Consider the following 20,986-nt stretch of genomic DNA (forward strand, 5'->3'; position numbering starts at 1 on the left):
TGTTCTTAAAATAGGAGAGATCGGTAATCTGAACAACAAAATACATTCTTTGAATGTGGACTGATGAAGAAATGCTGTGGATCTTAACAATTCAGCCCAGCTCAGCCAAAAAGGTTCTGAATGCCTAAACTGTGTTGCAGGCTCAGGAGTCACTAGGAAATGTAGTTTCCTAATCCCAAAACTGACTGATACCAATCTGTAGATTCTTTGGTCTTTAAAATAGTATCTGCATCTGACCATTAAGGGATGAGAGAACATATACATTTATTTCAAAAAACATCAAAATTTATTAAATAAACATCCTCGATTACACTTTCACTTAATTTTAGAAACACTAACTTTATGATCTGCTCAACAGTAAACAAGCAAGATTCCAGGGCCTGCAGCCTTGGTTTTCATATAACCCCGTAGAGCACCAATTCTTATAAAGAATGTTACAAAGTTTTCTAAGTAAAGAAAATTTATTCATTTTCATATTTTCATTTTAAATTGAAAGTTGGACAGGAATTTCCCTTTCTGGAACTAAGAAGGATGTAATTATGTCAACATATTTGCATTCTTTTGTATAGAGCTTCACTGTTGCCTGGAACCAAATGCATACTGTCTGGGATCTAGGGGTTCAACAACAGTCACAAATTAAGGAAAAACAAAACGAATGTCATGATTAGGCATTGAAAATACTTACTTACTCTTCAAACACCATGTATACGATGCTTCTGATACTCTACTCATCTCAATAGGAGGTGAGTATATAGCACCAAGCAAGACAGACATGATCCCAGTCTCTTGCAAATTAAAATTCTTTAGTTGTAAAGTGCTTTCACAGGGGCTGTAAGAGCAAAACACCCTCCAAACAGCAAAGAATTGCTGACCCACACATTTCACCTATTCATACAACTACCATGGAAATATTAATTTGTGTCTTGAAAGAAAGCCAAGCTTATCTTCAGGGAATGCATAGTGATAGGGTATGCAAAAAACCAGAAAACCCTATTCCATGGTGCCTCATGAGAGCTGGCATCATATTACATGTTTGAGAAATAAGTATCAAGTGTGACCCTCCATAGTTCTAAATGGCGACACTGCTATTTGCCAAGGCACTGCAGATGACTGTCATCAGCCAGAAGGAAAATACTGGATTGCCACAATGCAATTTGTGGGAATCCATTGGTTCTCCATAATAGAACCCAGATGCTTTTGGCAGTTGTCAAATGAATACTCTTAACAGCAGCAGGGGTTGCTTTTTTTCATTTTCTCCTTTTCTGTTTAAAAATGACTTTTGCTGCCTGGACTATAATGTACTAGGTAGCCATCACTACCTCTATACTGGGAAGTATGCAGATATCAAATAAGGCGAATAAAAGAATATTTTTCTACTTTATAATGATTTTTCTAGCCTACAAAACATCTTATTTGCCAGAGTCAGCAACCCAGTCCTACTTAGAACAGAACTCAGAATGAGGGAGTGAAAATGACCACTGATGCCCAGATGGGTGCAGCGAGGTCCATGGGCTTAAGGGCACTCACTCAGCACCCTGCCAAGACCTCCCTTGCACTTAGTAACCCTTACTTCAGGACATTTTTAATCAAGACTTGGTATCTGGTTTCTAAAATCACAAAACAGAAAATGGCTGGCATAATGACAAAAATATGAATTGGCAGTTGAGGGGAAGAGAAAAGGAAGAGAAATGAAAAAAAAAAACATCTAAAATAGCACAGCAGTTGGAGGCTATTTAATATCAACTCAAAATGGATCATTACAACTCATTAACAGGCTTTGTTCATTAATTATGAACCTTGGAGTTTCATAATTATGGCTCCACCTTTAATACTAACTGCAATTACCCTGAGTGTTCAACAAAGATTGAACATGTTTAAAAAAAAAAAAAAAGAATCCAAATGAAACACTGGTATAAACACCGTCAAGCTAAAAATACTGCAGATATCATGTTTAGTGAACCAAATTTCCCCTGCTTGTTTTCCTCATTAGGGAGTTAAATAAGTCTGCAGCATCTATTGATTCCATATCTATATAAGAGTAGTGTTTACTTTTTGAAAATTGAAGTCCAAGTGGACTGACAGTGGAGCCAATTAAACTGCACTGTCCACGGAGTACATCTCACAGGCTGGGAGCCCAGAACATCTTTTCTTGGCTCCCAGAGTAAATCTCAAATGGCACTAGAGATTTACCTTCACTGACTCACATTCTCTGCAGCTTTTCTTTTCATGACTCTGTGCCATTGTTTTTGCTTGGGAATTTTGGTCAAATTGGATAGGAATTCTGGTTGGCATACCACTGAGAGTTATCCCCATTGGTGGCATGCAATTACTAGTCTTTTTTTTTTTTTTTTTTTTAATGGTTTGACCACTTAGTGACCTGTCAGGTAGAAATGGAATCTATCCTTCTTAAGGTAAGAAATGACAAAGCATTTGTTTGTTGCTTTTGTTGTTTGGAACTTGTTTGGTTTCTATTTGTGTCCCAGATCAGAAAAATAATTTGTTCCCAATGGAAAAGCAACCAACCTTTTGAGAGCTGCAGGAGTGACATTTGTTTCAGTGTTTACTTTTAAGGTATGGTTGAAGCTGTAGAACTTACGCTACAGTCTTTGAGGAAAAAAAAAAATCACTGCGTTTGTGTAAATATTTTCCTTCCTCCTGAGGATAATAATAAATTATAGAATAGCTCTACTGCTCTGACTGGTTTATAAAAATTTACAAGGATTTAAACAATTCCAACATGCCCAAAAATTCCAAAAAAATAAAGGAAAAATTCTCATTCTTTAAATATTTTTAAGGAAAAGACCTTTCTTATTAAAACTGATTGACAATCTTTCTTTTTTTCTATTAAAAAATAAGTTGTATATAAAATAAATCCTTACACAAATCAGACTGACTGGATAACTTGGTTCAAAAAATTACACACTACACATCTTTTCTTTGTTTAATCTGTGTATAATTAATCCACGTATAATCTCATCTTAAAGACATTTGGAACTTGTTTTAATACGAAAAGACTAGTATATCTGAACTTCTAAAATGCCTTATCTTAGTTTACTAAAAATATAAGCTGTCAAGCAACCAAAATCTTATATTATTTAAGTGAAGAAATCTCCTCTAATTAATATTTGATTTTGCTTTCCCCCCCAAATCAGACAGATATCTTTTTGATATCTTATATCTAAACTATCTTCAAGTTTTATTAAATACTCTATATAATCATCTGTATAAGTTTTGTTTTTTAACCTTACAAAAAGAAAGCTGCTATATTAAGTTTGTTTACAATAGTTTTAAACTGTCCAACATAGGGACATATATGAAATAAAATGAGATATTCAGCGTTCCCTAAGATAATTCCATACAGGTAAAATACCATCATTATTAATATTATTAAAAGTGCTCAAAATTATGTACATGTGTTACAGAAATGTTCTGCATAGACATTAGTGTTCTCACTGTAATATGCCCTTACATTCAGGGGAAACACTGATTAAATAAGACATTAGTCTTACATCCTGATAAAGAATTTGAGCTCTCCACGCTGATACCATTTGTTAAATAGCCATAAATTCACCACTGCTATTTGTTCTTACTTTCACCACATGGTCTCAGTGTCCTCTGAAGTTTGCCTGAAGACTGTGCCTAAATTGTGGGCTAGAATGTGCCTTCTACAAAGACAGTTTCAGAGCCTCACAGATAGGACCTTATCAAGTCCTCCTGACATTTCAGAGAACAGACCTGTAGGGAGAAGGTGCTGAGCTGACCTGGCCTTGACTAGAATGAGTTCTAGGAAGCTAAATCAGATTTTTAGAACTATTTTTAGTTCATAAATAGATGATTTAATGAAATCAACACAGTGGTCCAAATTGCAGTTAAATAAGAATTAATTATATAGGACTACTTGAACTGTTGATGGAAATCAAATTTCTAATGTGGATATGTGTTTTGGAGTATTATTGGTATGATTTTGAATCTTTTGTCGTAATGGGGAAACCCTCTAGCATTCATCTTCATCTATCTCCAATCTTTAATTTAGTTGACTCTGATTGGCAAACTAAATGAAATATTCTTTTTAGCGGGTAGTTTGTTCTTATTGACCCCTTAGAATTCAGGAAGAAATAATTTTGAGGCACTTTACTTTTCAATGGCCATATCACTTTAGTTTTCAATGTCACAAACTCAATAATAAACAGTCCTTCTTTTCTAAGACAAATAACTATATGTACATGGAGTGTCACCTTTAAAAAAAAAAAAAGCCTCATTTCATCAAGTATGACAAGCCCAATACTAAGGAAAAGGGATTACAACTTAGTATTTGGAACAATATCCATAAAACTCTCACAAAAAGTTAAATCTGTTTATGACTTAGAGGGTCCCAACCTTATAGTCAGTAAGAATGGTCACTCTGGGTTGTCAAGAACCTTAGCATACTTGGAAAATCTAGAGGTAAGAGAGATTCGCTAACATTTAAAGATTCTAAAGATTTTTTAAAGATTCTAAAACCCAATGTAGACAAATTTCTTGAGTTTTGCTTTCTGTCCTTGTAATAGAATACTTAAGAAGATTTAAGGAAGATTTCTGGAGTGATAGAATCCATTGAAAACGTTCTCCCTCACTCCTTGATAAATTATCAAATGGAGTTATTTTTCTGGCTTTATTAATAATAGTTGATCAGCACAGTAGATATCAGCTGTCAATTTATAAGAAAGTATTTATATGCTAATTAAAACTTCTGAATTTACATCAAGTGTGGGAGGCCAACCTTATGGGTGACTGAGTTACACTCCCCAGCTGGGTGCTGAGGCGCTCAGTCACAGAAATGGGTGTGTCTTGCTACAGCCCCATGGGTGAAGCTATGTTCACCTGTTCCTTTGTAATATAACCCCTTGCCCTGTTTAGGATAGAATCTTCCATGGAAGTGCCTTGTGTGTGTCCCCTCCTCTTACTGTGCCCTTGGGTGTGGCCTACCCAGGTGTCAGTCAACCTGCTGACAGTGAACATCATGAAGATAGACTCAGCCCCTGAAACCTGACCCTTTGCCTCATTTGAATAGCTTCTCCTCAATAAAAGGGGTCAGCGCGTGCTCTCGCTCTCTCTCTTTCTGTGGACCCTTAAGGTCAGAGGAGCCGTCACAGCAACCCCAAAGAAAAAGGTATTTGTGTCTCTTGTGTGGTTATTTCGTGCAGCCCAGTTAGCCCAGTTTAACTAGAGTGAACCCTGAGCCTTTTAGTCTCGAGAACAGAAACCTGGCAATCAAGGAATCAAAGCTGCAAAACAATGCCTTTTGTGACTATGTATAATCTCTGGAGATTACTTATTATTACAATGGGGGCTATCATACCAGAGCCTGAATAACTGATCCACTGAAGGAATATCTAATTCTCTAGGGGTATGTATGTTTGTTTTATTCACTACTGTTAGTTGGGATATTTGAAAGTTCCTTAAAAATAGACCTTAACTTATCAAGAACTTCAAGTAATAGATATGATTCTCATTCTAAAATGTCCAACAAATTTTGCCCAGTATAGATGTTAATCATTTCTGCCCATTATAATCCAAGGATTACAATTTTATTGTACTTCAGGGTGTTAACTAGTTTTGGATGTGATTCAAACTTACTTTATTAATCCTATACTTTTGTAAAACAGATTTACCATCTCATAGCTTCTCTCATTAAGGAAATCATTAATGATTAATAAAGCAAAATGATCTCTGACATGTATTCATTTTTAAGAGGAAAATATATGCTTAACAAAGAGTGGAAAAATACCATTGTTTGTTCTCATTGATTAGTGGGATGCTCAAGGGACATTTCCTCTAGTCTTCTTATTTTCAGTATTAACCACTTTAAGTATAAATTCATTTTAAATGGAAAAGGATAACTCAATAGATTTTGTGACTATGTGTTATGGAGAGTCACTGTGTGTGCTCAGAAACAAGGCTGGAGAATATGGGGTATATAATGTGCAGGAAATGCTGAGCACCATGACACACCCTTCAACTTTCTGTCCAGCTGCCACTGGACAACTTGCCATGAAGTTCTAGACAACTTGCCAAATTCACTGCCTAATTCCTGATGACTCATGATTCCACCTTCTACATCTATCATAATCATACACCTGCAGATCTAACAATATAAATAATTCAAATATGCATTTCCTCAGTCTTAAAATTTTATAAGATGCAAGAAATTCGGTAAAACTCACAACTACCATTTGTTGGTAACTATACCAAATGTATAGTTACAAGGATTCCGAAGAGCCACTGAATTGATATTTAGGCTCCTACAGGCCTTCAAAATACCCACACATGCCTAACAATAGTGTCCTGGGAAAAGTAGAGATAGTGGGAGAGTCTAGGAAGTGACAGCAGTGGCTGGCACATGTGAAATTAATTCTACATCCCCACGTCACCCTTGGAATGTGTCTCCAAGGCTTAACTTTAGATTCTGGTCAATGAAACAGTGAGGTGAACAGAAAGATTACCAATCGCTCCATCTCCTGCTCCCTCAATCTTTCCTCCCTCTGTCGCCGATGATAATCCATGAGGTCATCACGTCCTGAAATGGAGCTGATGCTGCTTTTCCTTTCCCGAAGGACAGGCTGGGGGGTCCCTGAGGCCTGTCTGAGGCTGTCCAAGTCAGTGTCATCGAAGTCCACAGAGCCACAAGAGAAGTTCCTCCTGGCCACGAACACTCTGTCTATTTCCACAGTAGGAAATGAATGGCTTGGGCTGGTCCCCGAGAATAGAGCCCTGTCAAAGTCATCAGAGGCACAGGAGGAGGTGGAGGCCAGAAGCATCTTCCGAGCCACCCGAGGACTGGCAGGTACACTGAGGGTGGAACTTGCATAAGGAATGCCCTCAGATGCAGAGGTTTTATAAGGTAAAGCCCCTGAGCTTAGAGAGGAAAAATTAAGGTAATTGTCATTGTCTATCATGCTATGAGGTAGATCCTTTTCCCCTGGTCTGGTTCGTTTGGAATTGCCTAGAGAATTTCTTGGAGGCAAGCTGAGAGGTGTCAGCTGGTTCTCTGTGGCTTTGTACAACCTGGGAAGCGATCTGCTGTAGGCTCCCATGTGGCTTAGGCTGCTGCCTGAATACTTCCTAGTTCTTAAACTGACATTTTCAGACGCAGGTTCCTTGTGGCGGGTTAACTTGGGCTGAAGTGCCAGGTTGTCCTGAATGTTCATTTTCCTGGCTTGCTTTGGGCTTGAAGGCATGCTAGCTGCCCCAGATCTGCTGATGGGAGGGGGCCCACTGTCATTCAGGGAACCTCCATTCCACATGGCCAGGAGTGAGCCAGATGCCTTTCGTCCTTCCAGTCCTCCAAAAAAGTAGACATTATCATGGGATTTATTCCTAGAGCTGTATTTAGAATAGGGAGGTTTCTCTGAAAGTCTCGAGGACCTTTCAGTGTCCCGGCCAGTATAATGCTCAAAATCTGCCCTTCCAAGTGGATATCCACTGAGGGAGTGTGTAGTACTGAGGATGGGAGTGGGAGGCTTCATGGACATACTCCTGTCGGTTTCATCAGAGAACTGCTTGCTCCCCTGGATTTTGGTCAAGGAGGGGCTGCTCCTGACATTGGTGCCCAAAGGAGAAGGGCTCCTCTTAGCAGGCACGGGTTGTGAGAGGGTTAAATATGAACCAGAATAGTCTCCATTGGCTTTAAATTTCAGGCTGGAAGAATATTTTTTGGGGCTTAGGCTCTCCATCATATTTTGGGAATCTGTGTCCAGGGATTGCACTACAAATCCTTCCTCGGTGCTACCATTTTGTAAATCCAACTGCTTTTGCATGTGGCTACACTCTTCCATAATCTCGCTGGATTCTGTAAGGGAAAAAAAAATAGAGAAAGCTTTATGTAACAAAACAAAACAACAAAACCCAACTCCCTGTGAGTCTACCGCTGAACAAATAGTCTTGGAATATGACCCAACCCAACGAAAAAACACAAACTCTATTTTTCTAATAACCTAATAAAATTGCACCAGAAAATGAAGACTAAGGACCACTGATCAGAGATTTTTTTTTGTACAAAAAGAAAAATATCTCAAGAGGACATGATATTTGAGGAAAGCAAATTTCTTTTTTTAATATTTCTTTAGTTTTCAATGGGCCTTTATTTTCTTTATTAATATGGGATGCTGAGAATCGAACCCAGTGCCTCACACATGCTAGGCAAGCACTCTGCTACTGAGCCACAACCCCAGCCCAGGAAAGCAAATTTCTAACCAAGTAATGGTGTAGGAGTGTTTCCCTTTGGTGTTCAAGTCCTTGGAGAACAACCTGCTCCTACCTAGCAAATGCCTAAAAGGACTTTGCGGTGGTTTTTCTTTTAGATTTCCCTGCTAAAATTATTAAGTGCTCAGAAGTAGTCCTGAGGAAACAATCTACATTTGGCAGAGAAAGAAAGTTTTGTGTTAGACACTGATCAAAAACATGAGGGTTAGAAGATAGCTCTTTAAAAGAGGGCTGTGGGATTTTCCTTCTTAACAAGAAGACTTATAGTTCCTCTGCTCATCTCATCTTTGGCATCAAACTCTCTCCCCCACCAGGAACATCTTTCTCCCTCTGTGGACCTTTCAGAACCTATCTGTTCTTCAAAGTGCAGATCAGAGTTCTTCTGTCTTCTACAATCAAAATCTTTTCCAAAAATTTCCTTAAGGATATGTTTTGGATCCTAGTTTAAATAACATTAAGAAACCAAAGTTCTAGGCTATGAAAATGTCTTTGAAGTACAAACTATTTCTAAAAATGAAAAAGGTTATATTTTTAACTGATAAAAATATTGTTCTTTAATTATCAGCAAAGGAAAAACACAATTTAAACATTCCTATTGAACAGATGCACTGTTAAGGCTGTCCTCCAGCTCTCTGGGATCTAAAGACACAAATTATTACATCTGTGGTCTATATGTGCAGTGTCACTTATGGTTAGTGATAAGTTTCATGTGATTGTCTCTATAAAAGTTAAAGAGAGTATGTCTAGTATTGCTATCTTATTTCCATCACTGCCTCCCATTATCCCGTAGGTAAGAAACTCAATTAACACAATTTTTAAAATTTTATTGCAGCTCACTCCCTCCCAGCTGCGTATCAAGGACTTCACTCTGCTTGCTCAGCCTCAAGGACTTCCTGGGAAATTCAGGTTACCTAGTGAGGAATAACTTCTTACACAGGCTAAAGCCAAGAAATAGTATGGCTGCTTACATCCTGGTTATGATCCAACTACCCATAAAGCTGCAGCTTCACCAAAAAGATTCTGTCTTGGGTCCCTTTCCCTCTACTTCAAAGTCTTGCATGGATGCATACAAGCCTAATTTTTTTAAGTGTATGTCAAAAAAAATTGACGTTCTTCTCTAGATTTGTCTCCCAGCTGGCATCTGACCTTGTCATCTGGCCCTTGCAAAGTCTTTCATTCCTCAAGGCTGGTACCCTCTCTGTTCCCAAGACAAATGTCCCTTTCAGCATTTGTCTGTGACTACCAATTTTAACCTTGACAGCAACACCATACTAGTTTGAGATATAGCTCATCCAGCTCCCTTGGAGGACTGAAATTAAGAGGACCCCTAGATTTAGTTGCTTCTTTTCTGAACTAATTTATCTCCAGTTGGTTTTCTGTATTGAAATTTCAGCATGTCTTGACCAGTTTTCCCAAATTAAATATTTCAATATTGAGGAAAGATGGAAATTAATGGATTCCTAAGACTTTCTAGTGCTAATTATTTTAATGGCAAAAAATACCCTCAATGCCTAACAGGGAGAAGAGTTGAATAACCAACAATACATCATATGAGTGAAAAGAATGCAACCATTTAAAATTATATTTTGAAGAATATTTTATAGTATAAAATGCACTCATATAACCAACATTTTTAAGGTTCAGAGGTGGGGCTTTAGGCAGTGATGAAGGCTATAACCTCATCAGTGGATTAATCCATTTGATGGGTGCTAACTGTAGGCAAGTGGGCATGGCTGGAGGAGGTAGGGTCATTGGAGGTGTGGCCTTAGAGTATATCTGTCACTGTCTCCTTTCTCTTCCTCTCCCTCTCTCTTTCTCTCTACTTCCCAACTACGATGAATTGATCAATTTTCCTTTGCCACATCCTTCTGACATGATGTTTATGGATCAAGCCTCTGAATCCTCTGAAATGGTGAGCCCAAAATAAAATTATCCTTCTCTAAACTGTTTTTGTCAGGTATTTTGGTCAGTGAGGAACAGCTAACACATCCACCCACACACAGGTGCTCAGGCCAAATTCCTGGGAGTCATTATTGATCTCCTTCAACACTAGCACCTCTTTCTTCATAGTATCCACTAACAAACCCTATCAACATCTACTCCTGACATATTCTCAATCTGATCACTTCTTGCGATTTCCACTGCTGCCTCCCTGGTACAAGTCAGTTTCTTCTCTTCCTCCTATGCCTATTCTACAATAGCAGCAGTAACAATGGACTGGAAAAAGTCACACCAAAAAATAATAGTACTATCAGGGTGGTGGTATTACCAGTGATTTTTAATTTATCTGTCTCCTACAGTTTTTATTTTTCATAGCTTATATATGAGTTATTTTTTAAGAGAGAGAGAGAGAGAAAAGAGAGAGACAATTTTTTAAAAAAATATTTATTTTTCAGATTTTGGCGGACACAACATCTTTATTTTTTTATTTTTATGTGGTGCTGAGGATCGAACCCAGCGCCCTGCGCATGCCAGGTGAGCGCGTTGCCCCTTGAGCCACATCCCCAGCCCCAGACTAACTTAATATGTAATGTTTGAAGACTGCAACATTTTTCTTACTCTGCTAAAACATTCTGATAAAAATGTTAATTACACAGATTTATCCATTTCATACTTTATGCATCTGAAAACCTAAAATATCAAATATAATACCATCCTTGATGTGAATAAAACTAACAAAATGGTTACAAAAAAAAAAAATCTTCAGATGCTTGCTGGACATAGCCTAGACAATAATACTAGTATGTTCATTTTTAAAAATTTAGTTACTAGGATATTTTCTTATTTGAAGTGGTCCTGTTTATTGAACAGGAAAAAAAAAACCAAAATTCTTAACAAATAGATCTGGGTATTTTATTCATTAAATAGGTATTAAATGCATACAGCATATCAGACATTTATGCAGTGGGCATTCATTAGTGTTAGTCGCTGATGTTCCAGTTAGCCTTTTTTCAGGAACATGGAGGGTGGCTCTTCCTCATCCCCATGAGGGTATGTGTGGCTACATTCTTCTTTCAATCAAACTTGAGAGAAGGAGACCTGTCAATTTCTAGCTGAAGCATTAGGAGCTGAGCATGGTTCACCATCTCCAGTCCTCCTGTAGATGATTAGCTTCTAAACAAGTTTGTGGAGGCTTTTTCAGCCTACACCCCCCACCCCCGAATGAGGAAGACATGCACCCTTGCCAACTCTGAAGATGATCATCAGTTACTGAGATTTAGTCATGTGTATTCCTTTTTTGTTACTCTAAAGATGCTATCTTCACTAAGTGCTTGCTTACCAAGCTCTGAGCTAGGCATTTGGAAAAAGACGGTACAGGATATAACTTCTTGTCCTTACAATGCTTACAGTCCAAAGAGAAAGATGCACACAGGTGTAAATGATAACCATTCACACATGAATAAAGGATTGATCAACAGACTGGTAAAGAACATGGAGTCGCACTAATCCAGTAAGAATGGCAGTCTCTGGGAGGTAACTATGGAAAAAATGACAATGAAGCCAAGTCCCAGTGAACCAAAGAGGATTGGCAGGTTTTATACAATTGTGACATAAAGTCACTTTCACATCTAAAATTTTGTGAATCTAAGAAAATAAGTGAAATTCCAAGCCCATTTGAGGTGGTCTAACCTCAGTGTTGGTAATTCAACAAGTCTCCTGACTGTGACATAATAAAAACAAAAATTGTGTAAGAAACAAGCTAATTTCTGTATCATGGTTCTTAAACACCTAGGGATGTATCTCTCCTAAAATGAACTGTATTTAATAATCATGTGTTACTTATTTTAAATCTTTTTCCATCTTCACCACCTCAGTCCTCATGGGAACAGAGCTAAGTTAAATAGAAGAGGCATTCCCCATGGGGCAAAGGCAGCAGGCCAGAGAGCAGGCAGAGCAGATGTCATTAGTCATAAGTCAAAATCCAAGCACTCAGCCCAAGCTCAAACTTTTACCCATTTATTACAGTAGTAGAAAATTCAAGGGTTTAACCCCTCATATGAAAATGCATATGTAAAACTTTTGATCCAGCAGTACATGATTTGGATATCATTTTAGATGATGAGATGTATTAATACACTTGAACCTGTTTGAAGTTGCAAATGTTATTTCATCACCTGAATGAAATATTACCAAGCTCTGTCCCCTCTTTATCTGGACTAATAAAGCTATAAAATAGTAAACTACCACAGATTCCCTAACATTTGTCTTCTTCCCCTGCTCACACATGTCTTTTTCTTTTCCTAATAAAAATGTACAATTACTAGGGCAGTTTCATTTTCCAAGCAAAACACAATATCAAAATATTACAAACTAGTATAAACTGAAAGAAGATCGGTTCTATACTCTAGGAAAGAAACAAGCAGAACATTTACAAATCCTAAGCCACATCTGAGAGACAGCCATGAGACATTTTTCAGCCATGCATGTTTGTTGAGAAAAGTTACTGATGACATAGATGAAAGGACATGCCAGAGAAAATTTAAAGGGATACTCATCTTTGATACTCCAGTTTTTCATTTCAAACTCATGGGGCCTGTGAAGTACGTGCAAAAGGTTGTACATTTAAAGATTGATCATTAGGTACAGATGTGGAATTTATACATTCTCCCTAAGCTGAATTTCCCTGCCATTGCTGAACACATACACATATTTATCTGAACTTAGGTATCTCTTGATCCTGCAAATCATTCAACCCAAAAGTTAAGAGAATCAGCCGGATAGATGTCTTTCTGACCTGATGAGTACATCAATGGTACTAATACCTCTCCCCTTTTCTACTAGAATATTTTCTAGAATATTCTTTTTGTTTGAGGTGTGGCTGCATGAGTTGAACACCTAGAAATTGGAACCATTTAGGAAGTATAAACCAGTAACCGCAAATGCACTTTGAATGAGGACTAGGGGAGTAGAGGCAGGAGGGTGGAGAATACCATGGAGAAGTTTGGATTTAAATTCCCTAAGCAAGGAGGGAGGAAAGGATGTGATTACAGGCTGCATGCAGAATGCATCAGAGACTCTAGCTGATTTAGAAGAAAGAAGGGAGACGATGGTGGGAGGTCAAGGAGAAGGCTGTAAAGAGGCCTCATTGAGGTGGCAAACAGGACAAGGGGAGGGCAGTGGAGAAGAGACGTCTGCGTTAACATGGGTATGCTTTAGAGTCTGTGGTCTTGGTCTACACTGCTGTGTTTACTCTGGGTTTCCTGTACATTTTATGTAAACGAAGACGAGGTCTCAGTGAAACTGTGATCCCTGCATTATGTTATTGTAGAAGCAAAACAGTTCCAAGGGATTTCATGACCACATGCACATCCAAAGAATGGTGAGAGAGAAGGGAAGAATGCATCTGGTGCCCATCTGAGAGAGAAGACAACGCTGGAAGTCTAAACAGGAAAGAAGTTAATGTGTGTTGAAAGGTTTGCATTTACTCTCCAATCCATAAATTGAATCCCTCCAGTACTCTTGTTATTTTATCACCTGAAATGTACATCATCTCATTGTCAATCAGAAAGTGTTAAAAGCCATGAAGAAGTCTCTGGAAGTACTAAGGAAAGTCATAGCACTTTCTTCCCTGGAGGAGAAATTACTTGAAAAACCCACCTCAGGGATCATTTTCTAAAGTTTCTTTGGAGATTCTCTTTGATTTGGTTCAATTCTGGCATTTGTTTTAATATAATTCTACCTTTATGGCAGATAACAACATAAGGCTGCTCATCGATCCAGAATACAAATGATCAAGGGCGAGTTTAGAGCACTGTGACTGACAAAACTGTAGGGATTTTGGCTTCAAGATAATGAAAACACATTCAAGGGGTAAAGTTTTGAAAAATAACACACTAAAACAAAATTTGTGTTGTGTTGTATGAGAAGAAGGGCATAAAGTCTGTCCTACGTAAATTGCGATTATCCATATAGGGGATTTATCCAGGTGATTTGGGGGATATCTAAGATACACCATTTACTTATCTTTTCACATTTCCAAGTGCTGAACCCTGCTTAGGATCACAGGGATACTAAAAAGGCAATTGACAGGAAAGTTTCATGTTGTTGGAGAGGATGTATATTATAGAGGCAATTTTAGGGGGATGGATGTATATTATAGAAGCAGTTTTAGGAAAGATAATTTAAATAAAAATCTGGTATCAAAATGTTCACATTATAATAAAATTTGATTCTATACCCACATCCTTCCAGGGGCTCGGAGAGCTGAGAGGCTGCTTCAAATAAATATTCTGTGGCAGACAGTGGTGGATGCCTGGTGCTCAAAGCTCTCTCTGCACACTGGTGGTCCACAGGCTGGTCTCTTTCAGCACTGATGTTTACGATATGGCACTGTTATGAATAAAGCATGTGCTGATGACACGTAATTGAATTCAGACCCAGCTTAGTCTCTCAGAAGCAGTGCCATTCTTCACATGAATTCTATGGGGTACTTCTGTGGCCACAAATGGCAGCAGATGGGGCCTGGGGGAAGCTTTTGGAGGACTGAAAGGGGAAAACTCAGAAACTTATTTAAAACCCAAACTCTAAGCTCTTGGAGAACAATGGATACAAAACACAGCCCCCACCCCTTTCTCTCTCCACTAATCACAGCATCCAAACATGAGGAGGAGGGGGCTAATTAGAAGATTCAGGAATAACCACTTCCTTCTATCCAATATTATTATTTCAGAAATCCAAAAGCAGCCCATTTTCCCCAACCCCTGTTCTCTAAACACTATCTTTTGTCAAACTCTTCAACCCTTCAACTCCCCCTCTACAAATAAGCCCTCCTACTTTACAAATATTTCCCCTCATCCTCAGCCTCTTCCATTTCTGCAAACAAACCTGACCAGTCCCCATATCCCCATGCGCATTCTGCAAGCACCCACCTCCCCACCCCTAGCAATCCCAGACCCTCTCTCCTTCCAGTATCACCGCCCACACACAGATTCTGCAAGGTCCCTAACCCTGTGCCTTCCCACTGTCTCAATCCCATTTCCATAGAACTTGCTTTCTTCCTACCCACTCATCCAGGCTTCCTAACTTCTCTTCCTTTAAACTCTTCCTCTACACTTAAGCACCCAAGATTTTATATCCTAGGACAGAGAGAAAGACCACTTTGTTAACAGACATAGTAGCATTATTGTTGTTGTTCTTTTTTGAAATAAACAAAGCAACGAATGGGTTCCAGCTCCATTTTGCACCATGTTTTTGTTACTCAAAGATATGATTCTGTTTAAACAGAATAATTATTATCTATTAGACACATGTAGATAGGTTGATATTTTCTAAGGAAGATGTTTTCCATTCCCCAAAAGATCCAGAAAGAGCAGTTCCATGGTGAGAAATGTATTTTAATGGCAGAGTAAAGAGCCTATTTTATTCTTGCAGATTGAGCCCATTACAACAGGCAGCCATAAATCTTAAATGTATAGACACACACAGGCATACACACAGACAGTCACAGAGACAGACACATGCTGTCCGCATGCCACAATAGCCTAAAATGCACAAAGGCTTTTTGTGACAGAGGTGACTCTTCTGTACCCAGACAAGAAGCAGCAACCTCAAGATTCACCAGATGTTGACAGTGATGCACAGCAGGCTAGGGAGAAAGGTGAAGGTCACCATATATTAAATGTTGATGTGATGTCTCAGGACAGTGAATATATGATTTCTTTCTTGGTTTTCTTTTCTTTTTTTTTTTTCGTCTTTTGAATTTTTGTTTTATTACATTCTAAAGATGTCTAAAAGGAAAAATAAGGAAGATCATTAAGGAAGGGGTGGGGGAGGAGTCAGATGAGGCTATAAGGAGGAGAAAGAAGCCCAGATGGGAGCAGAAAGTGACAGGAGATAATGAGAACATTGAACACAGATGGAAGAAGTGGGACAGAAAATAAAAAGAAGTTCCAAGTCCTTCCTGTCACAATAAGGGAATCCGACTAACCCCAGGCTACCCTTCCCTTCTGTTAGCCCTAGCTGTATTGAAGTCTAAGGTCTGTTTTAAAAAAGCAACTCCAGATGGTACCCAAAGGTTCCTAAAAGTAATCACCATCAACTGCAAAAACCACACATTGAATGAGGATCATTCTCTCCTGTGATCAGAGGCTATTTTTAAATGTCTACGATTGTTTTATATTAAGGATTCTTAAGAATCTTCCAAGTCTCAGTAAAGAGTTAAAACATCAATTATAGGAATTTTTAAATAAGTTTTTGAGCTAGTCCCTTAAATAATGCTTGTCTGTAGGAACTTTAAAATAGTCTTTAGACTGTTCAAAGAATTTGACTGCTTGTTTCCTGTGATAATTCTCTGTAGCCAGTGAGGAAGGCAGGGAAGGAAGACAGAAAACAGAAGCAATCTTAAGAGAATTTTAGGTCATTAAACTTTCCTCCCACTTGCAAAATTCCTAAATTTGCCTAAATAATCAAGATGTGACATTTTTCAATTATATTCAAATTTGTGTTTAAACAATTATTAAAGTAGTTTTAGCAATATTTTTTAAAAATATAGTATTAATTCAGTAAGTTCAAAATTGTTCAAATTAAAAGTATGCTGTCTCTTCTTTCAGAAATACAAAGGACAGAGAATATAGTTTGACATACACTATGAAGAACATATTTTTGAATACACCTAATTCTAGAATGTGGGAAACTCGCCGGGCAAGGGGGCCCACTCCTGTAATCCCAGGGACTCATGAGGCTGAGACAGGAGGATCTCGAGTTTGAAGCCAGCCTGAGAAACTTAGCAAGATCCTGTCTCAAAATAAAAAAGAAAAAAGGCTAGGGTAACATACCCTGAGTTCAGTCCCCAGTCCCACAACAACAACAACAAAAAAAAATGACCAGTAAATTCAGTCAGCAAATAGCAAAGGGGAAGAAATCCAGGAGGGAAAGGAAACAGTTCTAGATTAAAGAGACTCAGGAGACACACCAATTAAATACAATGCATGGACATGACTTGGATCCTGTTTTGAACAATCCATCTATAAAAAACAGATGACAATACCAAAGAATTTGAATGCAACTGGAAAGTAGATGCTACTGCAATCACTGCCTTTTTTTTTTAAGTGTGATTATAATAGATTTTTAAAAATGCTAATCTCTTATAATTCCATTGTAAATTATGGATGAAATACTAAGGTATTTGCAATGTGCTTTATAACAATCCACATTTTGAGGGAAAGTGAGGTCTTACAGAGGAAGCAAGATTAGCATATGTAAATTAATGTTCAAGTGGGTCAATGGGTAACTAGGCTTTCATTAGCTTATTTTTTAGTGCAAGTTTTAAGTTTCATGTATATTTAAAAATTTCCACAATAAAACATTAAAAAAATATTATGCCTTCTGCTAGCCAATATTAATAAAATGAAATCTATACACAGACATAAAAACTACAGTGATTCATTTTACAAAGAAGGATGGGGTCTTATTTGTAGCTCCTAGATGACTTTTTAATCTTTTTTTATTTCTTTTTTAGTTGTAGTTGGCCCCAATACCTTTATTTTATTTATTTATTTATTTTTATGTGGTGCTGAGGATTGAACCTAGCACCTCGCACATGCTGGACAAGTGCTCTACCACTGAGCTCCAGCCCCAGCCCCAGCCCCTAGATTACTTTTTAAAAGTAGAATTCTAATACTCTATCATCTTGAACTATGTTACTTAGAAGGAATTTATTTTTAAATACCTGGGAGAAACTTGAAAGCAAATGTGCTATCAAGGTTACAGTAAGCAGCCATTCTTTTTGCACACTTGCAAGATAGTACTAGGTGGAGTACCTAATCAGCACTGGGATTTCTTCAGAAAATTGAAATGTGAAAGTATTCAAAAAACAGCCAAACGTTCCAGATTGTAAGGAATATCATCCTCAAAAAGAAAAAAATAATAATGCTAAAATACACCAACACCCATACACCACTTACATATTTATGATGAGGAAGGAACTGATAAACTTGTAAAGTTTTTCATTCTGTTACTGCTTGTCTGAAAGTGGAGCAACTCTTTAAGTAGGAAATTATAAATCCGTGTTTTCATGGTTCTAAACAGTTTTAGTATTTAGATGAGGATTTCTAAATTTTCTTAAATAAATATTTCCAGATGTTTCTTATTCTTGACCATTGGTACAATTCATCCCCATGTTTAGGTGACTCTGCCAAGTCCCCTTTGAACCCAGAAAAGTCCTCCATAGTATAATGATGCCCACCAAAATCAAGGCAGACATGTGCTAGAGACTTGGAAGTCTTGAATATCTGCATGCACCATATTTCAGATATTTCTTTTGAATCAGATGAAAACAACAACAACAACCCTTCTGATTCTTTGAATTCAACCAAAAAATAAGATAAATAAAGAATTCCAGGATCATTGGAGGTAAACAACCTCTATCTTTACCCTGAAACTACCACTATGGACTTGAAGATTTTTGTCCATGGGAGCAAAAATCTGCTGAGTTTTCCATCATCCAAACCAGTAGAGATCAAAAAACAATGGGCTAAATTTAATTTAATCTATGCTGGTTTTCATAACTCTGGCCACCAGACCTAATAAAGGAAGTGGTTACATTAGGATGTTATTTTTATTGTAATGGTTAATCCAGTACAAAGAACAGTAGACAGGCTGCCAAGGACATGAGTCAGGACACCCATTCTAGCCCTAGTTAACTAAAAGGAGGGAGACCTGGAGCAAGTCACTCCACTTCACCTGCCTTCTTCATCTTGTTTCAGGATGAAAGTAAACCAGTTTGAAGATGAGAGTAAACCAGATGTGTTTTTTCTCTAGCTTTCTGGACTTCCATGGATACAGGTTAAATAACACAAGAGTGCCCATTATATAATGCAGGAAATGGAAATGACCACAGAACATAAGCATGTTTCAGTGATAAGATGGCAGCTATTTAATTAGGAAAAGATTTCACCGGCACTGCTGACCATGACATTCCAAGGGCACGGTAAATTGTTTCAGCATAACATAGTGGGAAAAGGCCTGGTCAGAATTATGTTAATGTAATAGAGCGTAGATATTAGATTCAGCATGATATACAAGACGTATTTTGTCTACATTCCCATGGCTTGAAATTTCCTTAACAAACCTTAAGCTGTTCCTGAAAACCTACTTCTGCAATGACATAAGCAGTGTGGCAGCCAGACATCACTTCCCAGTCCCCTCTGAGCATCCCTTGGCTATAAAGCACTATTCAGACTGAATTGGTCAAAAGAATGCACAAGTTGGCTTTCCTTTGCCTTCACCTGCATTGGTGTTAGCTGTAAAGTGGTCAAGAAATGAATATTGGAAAACTCGTGTAAACTTTAGCTTTTTTCCATAGGTTAATTCCACAGGCATACTGCCATCTGGAGAAATCACATGCAATGGGTAAACAAAACAGTCTAAGAAGATCATCAACACTAGTTTCCACTAGCTCTAGGTTTAACAGTAAATCTTAGAAAAGAGTGACCCTACTTAAGGTAACAGTATCAAATACTGGTGTGCACAAACTTTTCTTCCTCTTATTTTGTAAAGAAAAGCAATGCATCTAATAAAGTCAAGCTACAGGCACTAAACAAACAGCTATATAAAAACCTCTAACGACTTCTCCACATAATTTATCCTGTTAGCCTATATGTTATTTATCTGTTTCTTTATTTAGCAAGCTATGACTTTTACTCTTGGGTTTCTCTTATTTATCACTAGCTGTCACACTGCTTTAAAAATCTTACCTTTAAAGCAGTTATAACACAAAGCTTCTTTTCAACAATGTCTAAAAACACCCCTCAATATCATAAAAACAGCTGTGTGCAAATTTAACCCCTAAAAGGTCAAATTTCTGGGTGACTCTGGGATGATTACTAAATGTTTATGTTGAAATGATTTGAAAATCTGAACTATCTCTTTTGATTCCATTTATTTTCTAAAGACAAGAGTCACATTAATCAAATCTCCAAAAATATTTTCAATGATTTTTTTTGAAAAAATATTCTCTTTCTTCTCTCACCATCAGGAAAAAAAAAAAAAAAAGAGTAATAAGAATAGCCAGATGAAAGGTGGTAATAAAAAGGCTGCTAACCTCTTTAGTGCAGCACCTGCAGGGGGCAGGTCTCTTAAAGAAGTCATCACTTTGGAGTTATTTTTAAATACATTGCAGGCACTTTGCTTTGTCGTGTACCTATTGACCAGTTGTCACAATGATAGCTCCCCCAGCATCATTCAGAGCTCTGACCTCTCCCAGGAAAAGCTTACTAACAGCCCTCCTAAATTGTCAGAACCTCACAGATTTGAGGATTCGATGAAATAACAACCATAGCAGAATTACTTGGCATACAAGACTAGAACCCCCAATCAAAGACCTAATGTCTAACCATAGTAACTTGAATGTGAGAGTACACATGTTTGCAACTGATCAGACCATATGTGCACAACTTTCTGATAATAAAAAACTTATTGAAGTAAATCCTTTCCATACACAGAGCTATTCATGAATATCATATTTAGCAGTCTCTCCCAGGAAATTAACAATAATTTTGTATTTCTATCATTTTCTTCCCTATTAGGGACACCGATGGAAGAGTAGACCCGGTGTAAGAGTAAGTACAGTTGCCCAGGAGTTAGGCTATTTGGTTTGTTTCGCCACTATCTAGCCGACTTAGTGGATTGGGGGCAAAAGTGTAAGACAGAAAGAATTTGTAAGATTCCTCTTACCCCTGAAGTTATTTTGTCCTATTTATCCAAAAACTAGTCAAGTTTGAATTGTCTTTAGATTCCTAATCCAAAC

General features: G+C 37.8%; 1 protein-coding gene across 20 annotated transcripts in view; it reads right to left on the reverse strand.

Annotated features, from left to right (window-relative positions):
* The window catches only part of Phldb2 (pleckstrin homology like domain family B member 2), a 95,500-nt gene that overhangs the window by 70,530 nt on the left and 3,984 nt on the right, over positions 1 to 20,986 (reverse strand). For 19 of the 20 annotated variants that reach the window (XM_071615362.1, XM_071615368.1, XM_071615367.1 and 16 more), the window contains exon 2: positions 6,483 to 7,828. In XM_071615362.1, coding sequence (XP_071471463.1) covers positions 6,483 to 7,814 — 1,332 coding nt within the window. In that variant the 5' untranslated portion in view covers positions 7,815 to 7,828. Of the gene's footprint in view, positions 1 to 6,482; positions 7,829 to 14,423; positions 14,524 to 20,986 lie in introns of those variants that run through there. The other variant, XM_071615352.1, reaches the window with a different exon arrangement.

This window comes from Marmota flaviventris, chromosome 8 (genome assembly GCF_047511675.1).
Source record: "Marmota flaviventris isolate mMarFla1 chromosome 8, mMarFla1.hap1, whole genome shotgun sequence".
NCBI lineage: Eukaryota > Metazoa > Chordata > Mammalia > Rodentia > Sciuridae > Marmota > Marmota flaviventris.